Source organism: Gloeophyllum trabeum (genome assembly GCF_000344685.1).
Source record: "Gloeophyllum trabeum ATCC 11539 unplaced genomic scaffold GLOTRscaffold_00003, whole genome shotgun sequence".
Taxonomy (NCBI): domain Eukaryota; kingdom Fungi; phylum Basidiomycota; class Agaricomycetes; order Gloeophyllales; family Gloeophyllaceae; genus Gloeophyllum; species Gloeophyllum trabeum.
In genome coordinates, this window is record NW_006920412.1 from 2,706,127 (window position 1) to 2,718,898 (window position 12,772).

At 52.6% G+C, this 12,772-nt stretch overlaps 4 protein-coding genes across 4 annotated transcripts; 2 read left to right on the top strand and 2 right to left on the bottom strand.

Moving 5' to 3' along the window:
* Positions 1-3,693: 3,693 nt before the first annotated feature.
* GLOTRDRAFT_91939 (uncharacterized protein) lies at positions 3,694-6,863 on the bottom strand (the record flags this gene model as incomplete). Its single annotated transcript, XM_007865519.1, has 5 exons — positions 3,694-4,326; positions 4,738-4,872; positions 5,086-5,142; positions 5,412-6,685; positions 6,749-6,863. The coding sequence occupies 5 exons, from the start codon at positions 6,861-6,863 to the stop codon at positions 3,694-3,696; spliced, it is 2,214 nt and encodes a 737-aa protein (XP_007863710.1).
* Positions 6,864-8,424: 1,561 nt separating this feature from the next.
* GLOTRDRAFT_57636 (DUF298-domain-containing protein) lies at positions 8,425-9,632 on the top strand. Its single transcript, XM_007864881.1, has 8 exons — positions 8,425-8,666; positions 8,723-8,825; positions 8,868-8,971; positions 9,027-9,051; positions 9,109-9,183; positions 9,240-9,284; positions 9,336-9,392; positions 9,454-9,632. Exons 1-8 carry the CDS (start codon positions 8,566-8,568, stop codon positions 9,541-9,543), a joined length of 600 nt encoding a protein of 199 aa, XP_007863072.1. The 5' UTR covers positions 8,425-8,565; the 3' UTR covers positions 9,544-9,632.
* Positions 9,633-9,769: 137 nt separating this feature from the next.
* Positions 9,770-10,138, bottom strand: GLOTRDRAFT_127063 (uncharacterized protein; the record flags this gene model as incomplete). Its single annotated transcript, XM_007865520.1, has 1 exon — positions 9,770-10,138. The coding sequence occupies one exon, from the start codon at positions 10,136-10,138 to the stop codon at positions 9,770-9,772; it is 369 nt and encodes a 122-aa protein (XP_007863711.1).
* Positions 10,139-10,549: 411 nt separating this feature from the next.
* GLOTRDRAFT_127064 (uncharacterized protein) lies at positions 10,550-12,065 on the top strand (the record flags this gene model as incomplete). The annotated part of the gene is made up of 3 exons (XM_007865521.1): positions 10,550-11,321; positions 11,381-11,869; positions 11,926-12,065. The coding sequence occupies 3 exons, from the start codon at positions 10,550-10,552 to the stop codon at positions 12,063-12,065; spliced, it is 1,401 nt and encodes a 466-aa protein (XP_007863712.1).
* Between the last annotated feature and the right edge of the window lie 707 nt (positions 12,066-12,772).

Consider the following 12,772-nt stretch of genomic DNA (forward strand, 5'->3'; position numbering starts at 1 on the left):
TTTGGGGCAATCTTCCTGGATGGGTAATTGATCCGTAGGTTCTTGCCTTCTAGCCAAACCTTCTCTCCAACTTCGAATGGGGTGAATCCTTGTCAGCTTCTATCGATCATCTTCTGTCTCGCCAATTCGTGCATGGCGATCGCTTCTTCCCTTGCAGCTTGTAATCGTTTAAGCCTTTCCTCTACTGATGGTAGCTCTGTATTGATTGTGACTGCAGGTATTGCTTGCGGATGATAACCCATCATGAGGTAGAAAGGCGATTCGTTCCTGGCTGAATGGGATCACTGATTGTGAGCAAATTCCGCATCAGAGAGTACTTCAGCCCATCCGTTGGGATTGTTGGCGCAGAATATCCGCAGATAGGTTTCCAGTTCTTGGTTGACCCTCTCAGTTTCGCCATCAGTTTGAGGGTGATAAGCGGTGCTGAGCTTGGATTTGATGCCTAGCAGCTTGCATGTTTCTTGGAATACCTTTGACGCAAATTGAGGTCCTCTATTGGATATGATGGTATCAGGTAATCCGAATCGTCTGTAGACATTCTCATGGAAAATTTGAGCAGTCTTCTCTGCATTGATCATCTTGTGACATGACACCAAAATTACCCCCTTCGTTAGGGCGTGGTCTACCATGACCATGATTGAGTCAAAACCCTTGGATGGTGGAAGATCGGTTATGAAGTTGGTTGAGGTGACAGAAAATGGATGCATTTGTGTTGGGGCAGGGATGGGGTTCAATGCGGGTGCCGAAGGGTGAGTGTTCACTTTGTTTTGTTGACAGGTAGCACAACCGTTGATAAGCCTCAGGATCGTCTGACCCCCAAAAATGCGGACTCAGCACATTGTACAAGCCCCCCAGAGCTTATTCGACACAGCGCTCACACGCCTCTAGAAGAATTTTTCTATTTAGGTCCAGACTTCCTAGCATCCCGAGTCGTACATGGACCCATTCCAAGATTTATCTCTGCGAACAGGAGCTCCGGAGCGACTTAACCAATGCGACTTCTAGATGAATTAGCTCCGGTGCGGACGCATACAAGTCACCATGAGGCCAGCATCAGTCAGCAAGCGGCCGGAGGTAATTAGCACGTGACCGGCACATCGCGCGGAGTGATGGGACTGCTTAGGGCAGGTGGCGGAGCGTCGAGGCGACCTCTAGGGGCTGGGACAAGCAAGTGGGAGTGCAAGAGAGTCGCATGGTGTATGGTATAACGGCGGCAAGTGCTGAGCAATCCTGTGGGTAGCGGCGTTTATTTGTTATTTATCTCCAGATGGTCGCAAAGCCATTCCTGTAGTATAAATTGTACAAAGTAGCATACAGAAAAACAAGTTTTTCACTTCACCATCTCAGAGAATCAGCGTTATGATCTCAGCGACCCTCGAAGTTCAAAAGCGTCGAACTTAGCGAATTATAACCGATCCTAGCTTTGCCAATAGGCCTGACTCGTCGAGTGATTTATCTCCGCCATCGGTTTAATTATCTCCGGTGCATCCTACATAGCGAAATAAAATTAACCAAGTCTCTCTAGCAATTTCTACCCCCGTGAGCACAATCCTACGACAGGCGTTGTTGCTTGCGACTTTGATTGTGACTTTTCGGAGATAAATACTCCGGAGTGTCAACTAGCATTTGTTTCAGGTGTCAAAGTGTTTGTTTTATTTTCCTAGGTCTTCCTATGGACTACCCTATGGCATCTTACTCCCCCTTTCCCCCTCGAACTATTAAATACCCCTCAGTTGTCTCGGACCGCCTTCACCCATATCACAGGGTTTAGGTTTATTTCTTTTGGTCCTTGGTGATTGTTGTGTGTCTGTGCATATCAGCACGGCAGTGACTGGATCCAAAGTAAATATTCTTTGTCTCTTCACTGCATGTTAGCATGACATAGCTAGCGAGATTGATGATGCCTGCTCATCAACGTCACCTGGATGTCTAACTACTGGTGTAGAATATATAATGTGCCAGAGAAGTGCACCCGTGGTCTCACACATGCATGTGCAGGTGTGTCCCGATCATAAATGTGTTCATCTGCAGGAAGAGGATGAGGTAGTATACATCACTGTGTATGTCCGGAGACTTGCTGTTCAGAATCCAGGCTCGTCAACTCATCCAAGGTACTGACTTCCAAAATCATGGGATTGCGGATTGATTGCAAAGACAAGGTATCATGTCGACACAACTCCAACTGAAGCCTACCTGCTGCGGGTGCATGTTGGACTTTCCAGTGCTCTTTTTAGACATATGAATTATAACTATTAGGGTTCCTCCACTGCCGTCAGGTGCTGGCTCTGGGAGCTTTCACTCTGATGTGTAATGGTCAAGTCCATTTCATGCTTATGTAATGTTGAGTAGTTTGTCGTGTCGCTGTAGTTTGTAAGCTATGTCTTGCCAACGCCAGTGATTGACACCTTTCTGTTTATTCTCGTCCATCTGTGCTTCATTCGCCGTGCATTTCGGTCCAAGGTGTTCAGGCGCAGTCCTTGCAACTGCCGTGCCCATTACACGATGCGCACCAGCGGCACCACAGGCATGTGACTAAACACCTATTGCAGACTCGAGATGGGTCAACTGTAGATCGATGCCGGAGCAATGCCATCCACAATCCGGCATGAGGCTATATACATGACCTCTGCACTAATCAATGATGGATGGGGAGTACAAGGTCTTCTAGATCCTATGACTGTTCAAATTGTGCTTAGCTTGAGTGGCCACTAACTGCCGGTGGAATAAATTTAAACAAGCTCACATAGGTTAATCCCCGTCAGTAGCCTTTGGAGTCTCGAAGGACACGAAGAAAGCAGTGCCTAGCCGGTCCTGTCTGAGTAGAAGGAGAACTAGACAATGACTACTCGGAAATGAATTGGGCTGCTGATGCCGAGTGCTCGCTAACTTTAGGATCGCATGCGCGTCAGGCCATTTGCGACGATAACATTAGAACAGTAGGAGTACGTACACATTTTGTACGAAAACTGGAATAGGATGGAAACTGACACACCCACGCATCGAGCTTGAGACACCCGTCCTCATGATCCTGAGGACGCTGTGCTCCTGGAGATGCTTTATGTGTTCAATTCCCAATGACCAGGGCTCCTCATGGTTTACAATTTGAGAGCGAATATCCCCTTCATCAGACAGCACCAGCGATGGGAATAAAGAATTGAGGTAACATGCAATCTGGTATAATGCTGCCACCACCTCCGGTCAGTCCACAAGTTCACCCTTTGCAGCTGGTGCTTATATTGGGGCAGAGATGCAGGCAGTTCGACAACTGTGTTAAGCATGAGATCCAGGCGAATGAGTGCAGGACAATGCTTGGCGAAGTGTTCAGGCACGTAGATCTTCGGAAACACGTCTTAGCGAACTAGAAAATACCCATATTCTAGGTATTTCAGCTTTGGCCATGCATGAGCCATCTGCCGGATATTGTCATCTTCAGTAACAACAAGACCATGCTGGAATTGTACTGAGAGTCTCTCGAGGTCTCTGGATTTAGCCACTCTGCAAAGGAAGTCCGCCGTTTGGATGGACAAGCCTTCACAGTTGATCGGTGAAGATTCGAGCTGAAGACTAAGCAGCCGGGGAAACTCGAGTTTCTTGAAGACTATATTGTATGCCACTACAATCTCTGATGCCAGGACATCATCACCTGGGGCCAGAAGGACTTTGACAGAGAATCATTTGCTGCTGCTTCAGAAATCATAGGACAGAAGCAACAGGAAGTAGATCACCCCATAGCTCGATGGAACTGAGGTTTACGAGCTCCCAAAATGCCAATCCCTCGGTGAGCAGGTCACGTCCGGACAGGTGAAAACGCAGATACCTGAGACCTCTCATCCCAGACACAGCCCCCAAAGTTTCCTTGGCCAATGACGAGGGCAACCCAACATGCTTGTGATGATAAGGACGGTACCTTTCCTGAAGTTCCAAACTGCGCAGGTTGGGAAGCATAGTAATACCCTTAAAACATGCTGCACTCAAATATGTAGATGCAAATAGGTGGCGAAGGCCTCGCGAGTACGCGGCAATTCTGCCCAGATAGTGTACAGCCATCCTAGTCTCTGCTGCCGATCCTCGATGGAAAGTTGAAATATCTGCAAAGATCAAACTAGGCCCGATCAAAAGTGACAAGTGATCCAGATGCCAAAGGCCCCCATGATTAAGTTGAAGGCTTTGCAGTCTTGGGAGCAGACTAGGACCCCTATGCCACCACAGGTATTGCCAGACATCATCGCTAACGTCAGGACATAACTCGCAATCCAACCAACGTATTCGACGAGCATAGTTGTCAAGTATAGTCCAAAGTGAGTCAGAAACTTCGCCGGCAAAATCCTGATTGCGATCTACTCAGGAACATGGCAAAGAGACCGCAAGAGAATGGTCGATACATACCAGAGTCAGTGATGAATCAGCCCCGGAATATGTAGTCTGAACTCGAAGGACGGATCGCCAAAGTGCCAAGAGTGGAAGAAACAAGTCCATAGATCTCCACAGCGCATCAAGTACATATGGTTGGAATATGCGGCACACTGTGTTGGAATTTTGGGGTTATCGGTCGAGCTTGCGAGCTCGCGTGCGATAGGATGGGGCTGCCGTAGGCGGCCGTAGTGGGTGAATGATTATGCGGAACTCGTATATAGTTGCTGTATCTACTCAATGTGCCGTACGCGATTGCCCTTCGGGCAACCGACCGCCTGGGGCAAACGCGCTCATCTTCCGTTTCCTAGGATTATTTCAACACACCGTGGCAGCATTGCGGAGAGCACTGCGCCTCTTCCGTAGGTCACTAGACTCCAAGCCGCGACTAGGCGAGTCATCAAAGAAACAGCGGAATTCTGTTTCCTCCGGAAGTGGGGCTGCTAGGTGTTCCGCAGAGATCTGGTGTAGAATGTCCGGGATAGTCAAAGCTCTGTGCATTGTGTATGGCTCCGGTTGTTAGAAGTAGTGTACCTAGGCGTTCAAGAATTCAAGAGTGGTCGAGATCCAGAGCTATAGGGCCAGCAATGAAAGGCGTGACTGTGATTGAGTCGGCGTGATTGTTACGCGACGCGACGTAAATAATTGCCTGAAAGTTACATTTCTCAAACCTACCAACTTGACCTCTGCGGAAGCAAAACAACCGTAAGTATATCCAATAGTCAGAGTGGCCTACAAGTAAATCAAGCCCATTATATACACTACAAATGACCCCGAATATTCCCGCTCTGGCCGAGGCAGGAAGCGAGCTGGATGGATCTATCACGCTGAGCCTTCTATGTGCCCTCTTCTACTAAGAACTTCTAGGAGTATCGACACCTAGTATCATGGGCGCGTTAGATGTGCGTGGCCCGTGCGAGAATAACCAGATACCATAGCGGAGCCCTTCATGCGTCCAGGTGCAGTCGTTGCATCCAACGCAGATCCTGGTCCCTTCGAACCTGCTGAAGGATATCGATGTTCTGAAACATCTGCGCCCAGTTGTCCCCTGTATCATCCTCGTCGAGTATTTCCAGATTCGGGAATAGACTGTCCAGATACCGGGCGAGGTGTCTCCAACACTCGTGGCGCAACAGCCATACTTCTATCTCATTCAAGAGTAATCGCTTCAGGCCGTGCGTGTACGGAGTTATATCTGCCGGATAATAATCTACGTCCGCATTGAGAATGACATCCAGTATCGTCAAGTCAGGGCAATGTTGAGCGAAATGTTCAAGGGCGAATATCGTCGGCAAGCCGGCTGGATGCATAGTCTCCTCGCATTGCACATATTTGACCCTCTGGATTTTTGGCCATGCTAGCGCCATGTTCCGGATATCTTCGTCGTCAGTGGCTACCTGAGCACAGACAAAGTTCACGTCTAGCGTCTCCAAATGCCGACAGCGCAACGCCTCCGATAGGAGCTCTCCTGTCTGGACCGGCAGCTCGTCGTCCCCCCCGCCCACCTCTGAGTAGAACTTGAGGATACGTAGCTGCGGGAACGCGAGCTGCTTGAACAGGCAATGATGGTCGACCGCCACATTCTGGATAGGGTCGGATTCGGCCCGGCAGAGAACGTCAAACCTGAGGGAATGGATACGGTGCTTCGGGAGGTGGCGTAAGATAGACACCATAGGATCCAGTATCCCATTTAGTTCGACCACCTCGAGGCACGGGAGGTCGTGCATGGCTAGCGTTTCCATTTCGAATGTTTCCCCTTGAACATCCATACGCAGGGTGACAAGGCTTCTCAGCCCCGAAAGTGCCAGCATCGCTTCCTTCGTCGCATCGCCCTGCCCTTGGGCTGAGTATATCAATTCTTTCTGGAACTCCAACACTTGCAGGTTGTGCAGCCCTGACAGATGTGAAAGACAGGCTGATGCAAAATGTGCGGAGACTCGCAGTTTCTGCACGCTGGGAGACTCGGTCACCATGCAACTAAAGTAATACTCCAAATTCTTGATTGTGCCTGGTGACATGCGACGATAGGCTGAGATGTCAACAGTATGTAAGGACTCGGACAATAACACTGATGATGGCGCGACGCGAGGGTAGTCTGGCGCAGCGGAAAGATCAAATATTTGAAGACCTGGGAGAAGACATCCGTCGATCTTGGACCAAAGGGAGGTATATACTGACACGTCAATGCTAGGGCTGTCACGGGAGGGTCGCAGCCAGCGGATGCGACGCGCGTAGGCATAGAATCCACCGAAGTCCTCATCGGGGATGTCCGAGACTATTTTCTATAGACATTACAGTTGGCGGGAGACAAAGCGGTGTGCTCAATGGTAAGCCTTACATAGGTGCAGGTCTCTTTGTCGAATTGGAAGGTAGATAGGCAGGAAAGAAGGGGTACCAAGGAGTCGACGTATCGCCAAAGGCCGTCCAGGGCGGGCCCCGAAAATGTTCGACATGTAAGTGCTGCCATAAGAAGGTTTGCACGTATTTCTCGTACATCGTTCACTCCGGGCGGGGTCGCAAGGGCCGAGCGGAAGGCTTGGAGATCCCCTGTATCAAGAGCCAGGCCGTCTGAAAAGTCTGGAAGTGGAACTGCCAGCTGCGACACGAATATCTCTCGCAGGATTTCGGGTGTCCTCAGTGCCACATGCATGACTGGGGAGGGGGGGCGAGCAGCGCTGGTAGGACTTGCACAGAGGGGAAAGGCAGGGCAGGAACAATTGAAAGAAGTCCGCATCGCTATTTCCGGAGCGCCAATCCGGATCGGCCAATGCCGAGTGATCGTACTGTAAGTATGTCGAGCGGAACGCGCTCCTCTTCGCTCAACGTCCACTACCGCATACACGCTTGTGCCACCTTCTTTGCTCAGGAGCCGGCATCCTTAACATTCTGTGACACAGGTCAAAACATGGCACCCAAGGTAGGCGCGTCTATGTTTGGTTGTGGACGGAGAGCTCACGAGGTAATAGCGCAAGAGACCTGAAGCAGAGGCCACCGCGGACGCGGCAGATACTTCATCAGCACCCGCACCACGGAGATCCACGCGTTCCTCGACGACCAAGGGGAGCTCCTCTGGCAGTAAGGCTGCTCCTGCCAAAGGCGTGCCACCAAAACCCGTTTCCGACGCTGCGTCGGATGTTACAGAGGTCCGTTGTCTTCATGATGCATGCTCCAGTACGGCGCGGAGCACTGGGTGACCCATACTTTGTTTGCGTATAGGATACTCCTCGATTGAAGAAGTCCAAGCCTGCTGCCCCGAAAGCTGCAGCCACGAAAGCTGCCAAGGCAAAAGCGAGCAAGGTAGCATCGGGGTATGTGCTGGTGTTCGGGCATACGATTACAAGCCTACTTACCCTGTTATCTTGTATCCATCTGTCTACAGAGAACATGCTGTGAGTGCTACATCCTGTTTCTCTTCATGCCACATAACGGTGAACACGATGCCAGGGGGCAAGCACCACCAAGCCCGCCCGTACGACGAAATCAAAAGCCAAATCCAAGCCGGAGTGCGTCCCCTTTCTTTCTCCGCGCAATTCCATGCATGCCCCGCCCTTCCTGACCCATCTCTCAAACTTGCCACAACACCCTGAACGTCCAAAACACGTTCTAAAAATAGAACGAATGACGTGAATATCACATTCCTGCTTCCTGCACAGCATTTCCCACTAGTTTCTGACTTCTTCCCGTTTAGCAGGCCGACGGTGCTGCTGGGTGAGTCGCGTCTGCTGCCCGTCTCAGTGCCTCTGTCGCCCCTGTTCCTCCGCACAAGGTCGCGCTGTCGGGTGTTCAGGCTGCGCGATACACCAGAGCGTCTACGACTGTCGTGACTCGTCGGCGCTGCTCTGACCCGGCGCGCACCGGGCATGCGTCTGTCCTCTTTCCTGTGCTGCGTTCCTAATCGTAATGTGCATAATAGCGACGAAGAGTTCCCCACCAAGTCGAAGGTGCGTCTGTCTTGCGATCCGAATACGTCACGTATGCATTAACACAGCCACGTTTCAGAAGGCGACCGTCGCCCCCAGCAAATCGGAGCCGACGTACCCGCCGTATAGCGCTACCGATGCGCTCGCGCTGTTCGAGAAATACGCGGATGCGGACGAGCCGGACGTGATCGGCCCCGAGGGGCTGGAGAAGTTGTGCACGGACGCGGAGGTGCCGATGGACGGCGCGCTGCCGCTGATTCTTGCGTGGCAGCTGCGCACGAAGGAGATGGCGAAGATCACGAGGGAGGAGTGGGTGAAGGGGATGACAGAGCTTAGGTGCGTCGCGCTCGTATATCACATCGTTGTATACGTCTTACGGAGGGGGGGTACAGGATATCTTCGTTATCTGTGCTTGCGCTCGCCCTCCGGGACCTGGAAGACCTGCTCATCCTTGACAAGCCGCCGATCAAGCGACTTAGCACGCCTGCGAGCTCGGTACATAAGAAGGGTGCAAAGGCGGCCGTGTCGATGGCCGAGCTTGACGGGCCGTATAACAGGGAACGCTACTTTGATTACGCGCTGCGCAAAAAAGAGGCGTTCGTGGAGCTGTACCAGTTCTGCTTTGGGCTGGCGAAGACCGAGTGAGTTTTGCCATGATCCAATTACGGGTGGAATGCTGAACGCGCCTGGGAGCAGGGGGTCGAGGAATATCGACATCGAGGTATGCTTCGGGGCACTTGGTTGCCTGACGGCTGATTTTGATGGGTGCATGTCGCAGATGGCGGTACCGTTCTGGTCTGTGCTGGTCGTTCCCAAGTACCCTATAATGTCAGACATACTCGAATTCATCAACGTAAGTGGACTTGCATCGTTCATGCGATAGGACTGCTGATATGACTACGTTCGCAGGAGAAGGGCACGTTCAAGGGAGTTAACAAGGACCTCTGGCAAATGGTACGCATTTCGCGATGACATAGTTGTATTCCTAATGTCCGTCTGCCCTAGACGCTCGACTTCTGCGAAAGCGTCAGCCGGAACTTGGATAATTACGATGCCGACGGGGTGAGTGCTTTATCTTGGCCTCATCTGAATGCACGGTGCTGAGCACGGGGATATGGAGCAGGCCTGGCCGACGATGCTAGACGAGTTCGTCAGCTGGAAGAAGAGCAAGCAAGGGGAGAAAGAGAGGAAGGGCCAGGTGGGCGGGGCGTAGGGGGAGTGAGTGTTGCTATCACGCTGTCGTTGCTATCATGTTATGAGATTGCGCGGATATGCTACACATCGAGTGATAATACAGGAACGGAGGACTACGGATACAATGGGTGATCTTGTGATATGCACAATGACAGTGAGCGTGCTCGAAGCGTACCGCGCTATTCTTCGCGTCATGTTCTGCCTGCGTATGTCGGCGCCTGTCCGAGTCCTTTGCTAGAAGCGAGCTAGCCCTTTCCCTTCTTGCGAGCCTGGTTCCGTGTTGCGGGTGCTGTCCGAGCGTTCTCCTTCTCAGCGAGTACGACTGCCCTGAACATGTTGCCCATCTCCTCGAGCGAGAGGCTTTGCTCCCTCAGCGCGTCTTCCGTGAAGTGCAGCTCGGCTTCTTCGTCCCGGCGGCGCAGGTCTATGCGGGATGGCGGTCGGGGACGCGACGCTTTGTGTAAGTTCGGCGGGAAGGTAAACGTATCGGCCAGAGGAGGCAAGTGGAGCGAGGCTCTGGTGTCTTTCCAGCGTCCTTGGATCGTGACGGTCTGCTGCGCCGCGGGTGAAGACAAGGGAGGTCGTGTTGGCAGCAGTCGGTGGACGGCCAGCATGACGAGGAGAGCAGCCAGGCTCAAAGTAAGACGTCTTTGAAGCATTCTCAGAGTTGGAGGGGTGAAGAGGAGGATGCTGGAGGCTGGCACGGCGTCGTGGAGGTTCGAACGTCGAACGTTGCACGACGGTGGCGTCTCGACGCGTCAACAAACGTCAACAACGCGTCGTCCCCATAAGGTATTGCAATCCCACACCCCTACATACTTCACACTTTGGTGGCATAACTCGACCATGATTTACCATCAGACACGGGGACACGGAAGCTCGTCGGGTTGCGGGTGGCATGCAAGAACACGGTTCGGACCGTCGACCGAGTCACAACCGTTCCTTTGTATTTCGAATTCCCCGGATTCGCATAAATGATGGACTCGTCGTAACTCCCCTGCAAGCATTCCGTTTGCCTACTCGCCATGGAATTGATCGGCCAGGTGACAGTATACTTGCAACAACTTACCATCGGGAGCGAGGCCGAGCGACAGCCACCTGCAAGGTCTCTGAGATCCTCAAGAGGTCGAGGAGCGGCGCCCCTTTCAGCTGTGCACGAGGACGTGCCACTCGAAGATATCGATGACGAGCTCGACTCTGACTCGTCGCCGTATACACCTACTTCCGAAGACGAAGACGAGAGCTATGCGCCGCCCGTCACGCAGTCTGCTCCTGTGACTCCATTGAGGCGGTCCCCCCGTCTCTCGACTCCCGCCCACCCGCCCGCCTTAGCTCCGCCGAGCTCTGTCCACCGAACCTCCGCGAGGCGCAACTCACGCTCGAATGCCCAGCCCGCGCCGTCCCCTCGCACTTCTGCTCGTAAGGCGAGGGCGTCTCTGCCATCCCCGTCAGGCCAGGCTCCGACGCATTCTTCTCCTCCCTCTGACAGCGATGAGAAGTCCCAGCCTCCCCAGCGCTCGTCTGCTCGCAATGCAAGGCAGTCCCTTCCTATCCTCCCGAGCCAGGAAGCGGCACCTTTATGTGCTTCCGTCTCCGAGTCCGAATCGGATGGCCAGGACAAGCCCGAGCAGGTTCAGTGCCGTTCCCACACACAATCAGGTGCACGCTGTTCACGTGAGGTAACTGTGCCGTTGTGGAAGAGAAAGGATTTAGTGCTTTGCACTCAACACGTCAAGATACTGTTATCCCAGGAATTCTTCCGTTCCCCAAGGACACACAAGCAAGTGGAATACTCAGGTACGCTCCCGACGGACGGCTCGTATGCACCATCTGACCTTATCTCGCCGTCGATACAGAGTTTGTCAAAAAATACTTGAGCCACAACACCCAAGTCGCTCTGCGCGATATACTCGATCGCGCGCTCTCGCAGGCCGACGAGGAAGGGTATATCTACGCCTACCAGGTCAAGCACGACTCGGAGACGCAGGACTCGGAGACGCACGGCTCCGAGACGCACGCCTACGTCAAGGTGGGGCGGACCAAGAACCCATGGGAGCGCGTCTCTCAATGGTGCAAGCAATGCCCCAATACGGCGCCCCAGCTGCTTGGTTGCTGGCCCTTTCCACCAGGGAATGAGCGACAGAGCGCGTTGCCCGGGCTCCTGGAGGTCGGGCCACCGAGTCCGTGGTGCCACCGGCTGGAGCAGCTGGTGCATCTTGAGTTGGAGGACCTGGCGGAAGGGGGGGCATACCTGAAACCCGGATGGCCGGAGCTGGGCGCACAGGAGCCCGGAACCAGCCGGTCGAGGACGACGCGCGGGAGGCTGGCCGGAGAGTGCTCGGATTGTAAGTCCATATATGCAAATTTAATGCGTGTAGTCACTGACTGCGGGGCTGGGTAGGTATGAAGAAGCATAGAGAAATATTCGCATTCCAGTGTGTCAAGGAAGGTGGGGGGCGGGTGGATGTATGGGAGGTGGTGGTGAAGCCGGTGATTGAGCGGTGGGGAGACTATGTCAGGCGGCACTATCAGGATCCGTAATATGTACTAGTAAGAGGTGTCCATGTATGAGCATTCAGGTAGGTCGCTAGAGCTGTGAACATGGAAATCGGAGAAGGCGCTTGAGACTTCACCGTTGGCGAAACAAAGAAGCACTTTGTAGTACGCTAGGCGGCCCGAAAAGACTCGCGTGGCTTCAAGTGACTGTGATTACACCCACGTCTTCGGGCTGAAAACCGGTCAGACTTAGACGCGAGAGGAGAATTCTGGCGTATATTCGACGAAGTACAGCTAAATAAATACAGTAACTGAGACAATATGACGTAGACCTAAAGCGGAAGTAATCGACATAATGAAATCATATGTTTCGGAAAATGTCTGTGGAATAACTAAGGAAGAGTGTTCAGGAAATAACATACGGCTAAACATACGAAATAGGAAATAGGCAAATGCGTGCAAACCGATGTATCCACATCATCCCCTCGTTAAGTCCTTTTGCTCCTGCAAAAGTTACAAGCAATGAGAACGTACAAAGTGTCCATAAGGAATGCAAAGAGTCCGTAAAGCTCGTAAGTCCAGTCAGATAATAAGCGTCCGATAACGCATCAAACGCGTCGGTTGCGGAAGCGCGCCTCATTACGCGCCTTCGCGTCCCGTCGCTGGAGGTCAGCGGACGAATACCAGAGGTCGGGCTCGGGAGCGGAAGGAGTGTAGCGTCGGAGGCGCTCACCGTTGTAGAGGTTGCGCAG

What these genes read in the sequence shown, in the direction of transcription:
- GLOTRDRAFT_57636 (XM_007864881.1), top strand. Translation starts at nt 8,566, where the DNA reads ATGGACGGCGCGCTGCCGCTGATTCTTGCGTGGCAGCTGCGCACGAAG. An exon ending in AAGGGGATGACAGAGCTTAG is followed by an intron (nt 8,667 to 8,722) that starts GTGCGTCGCGCT and finishes GGGGGGGTACAG; the next exon opens with GATATCTTCGTTATCTGTGC. An exon ending in TTTGGGCTGGCGAAGACCGA is followed by an intron (nt 8,972 to 9,026) that starts GTGAGTTTTGCC and finishes GCCTGGGAGCAG; the next exon opens with GGGGTCGAGGAATATCGACA.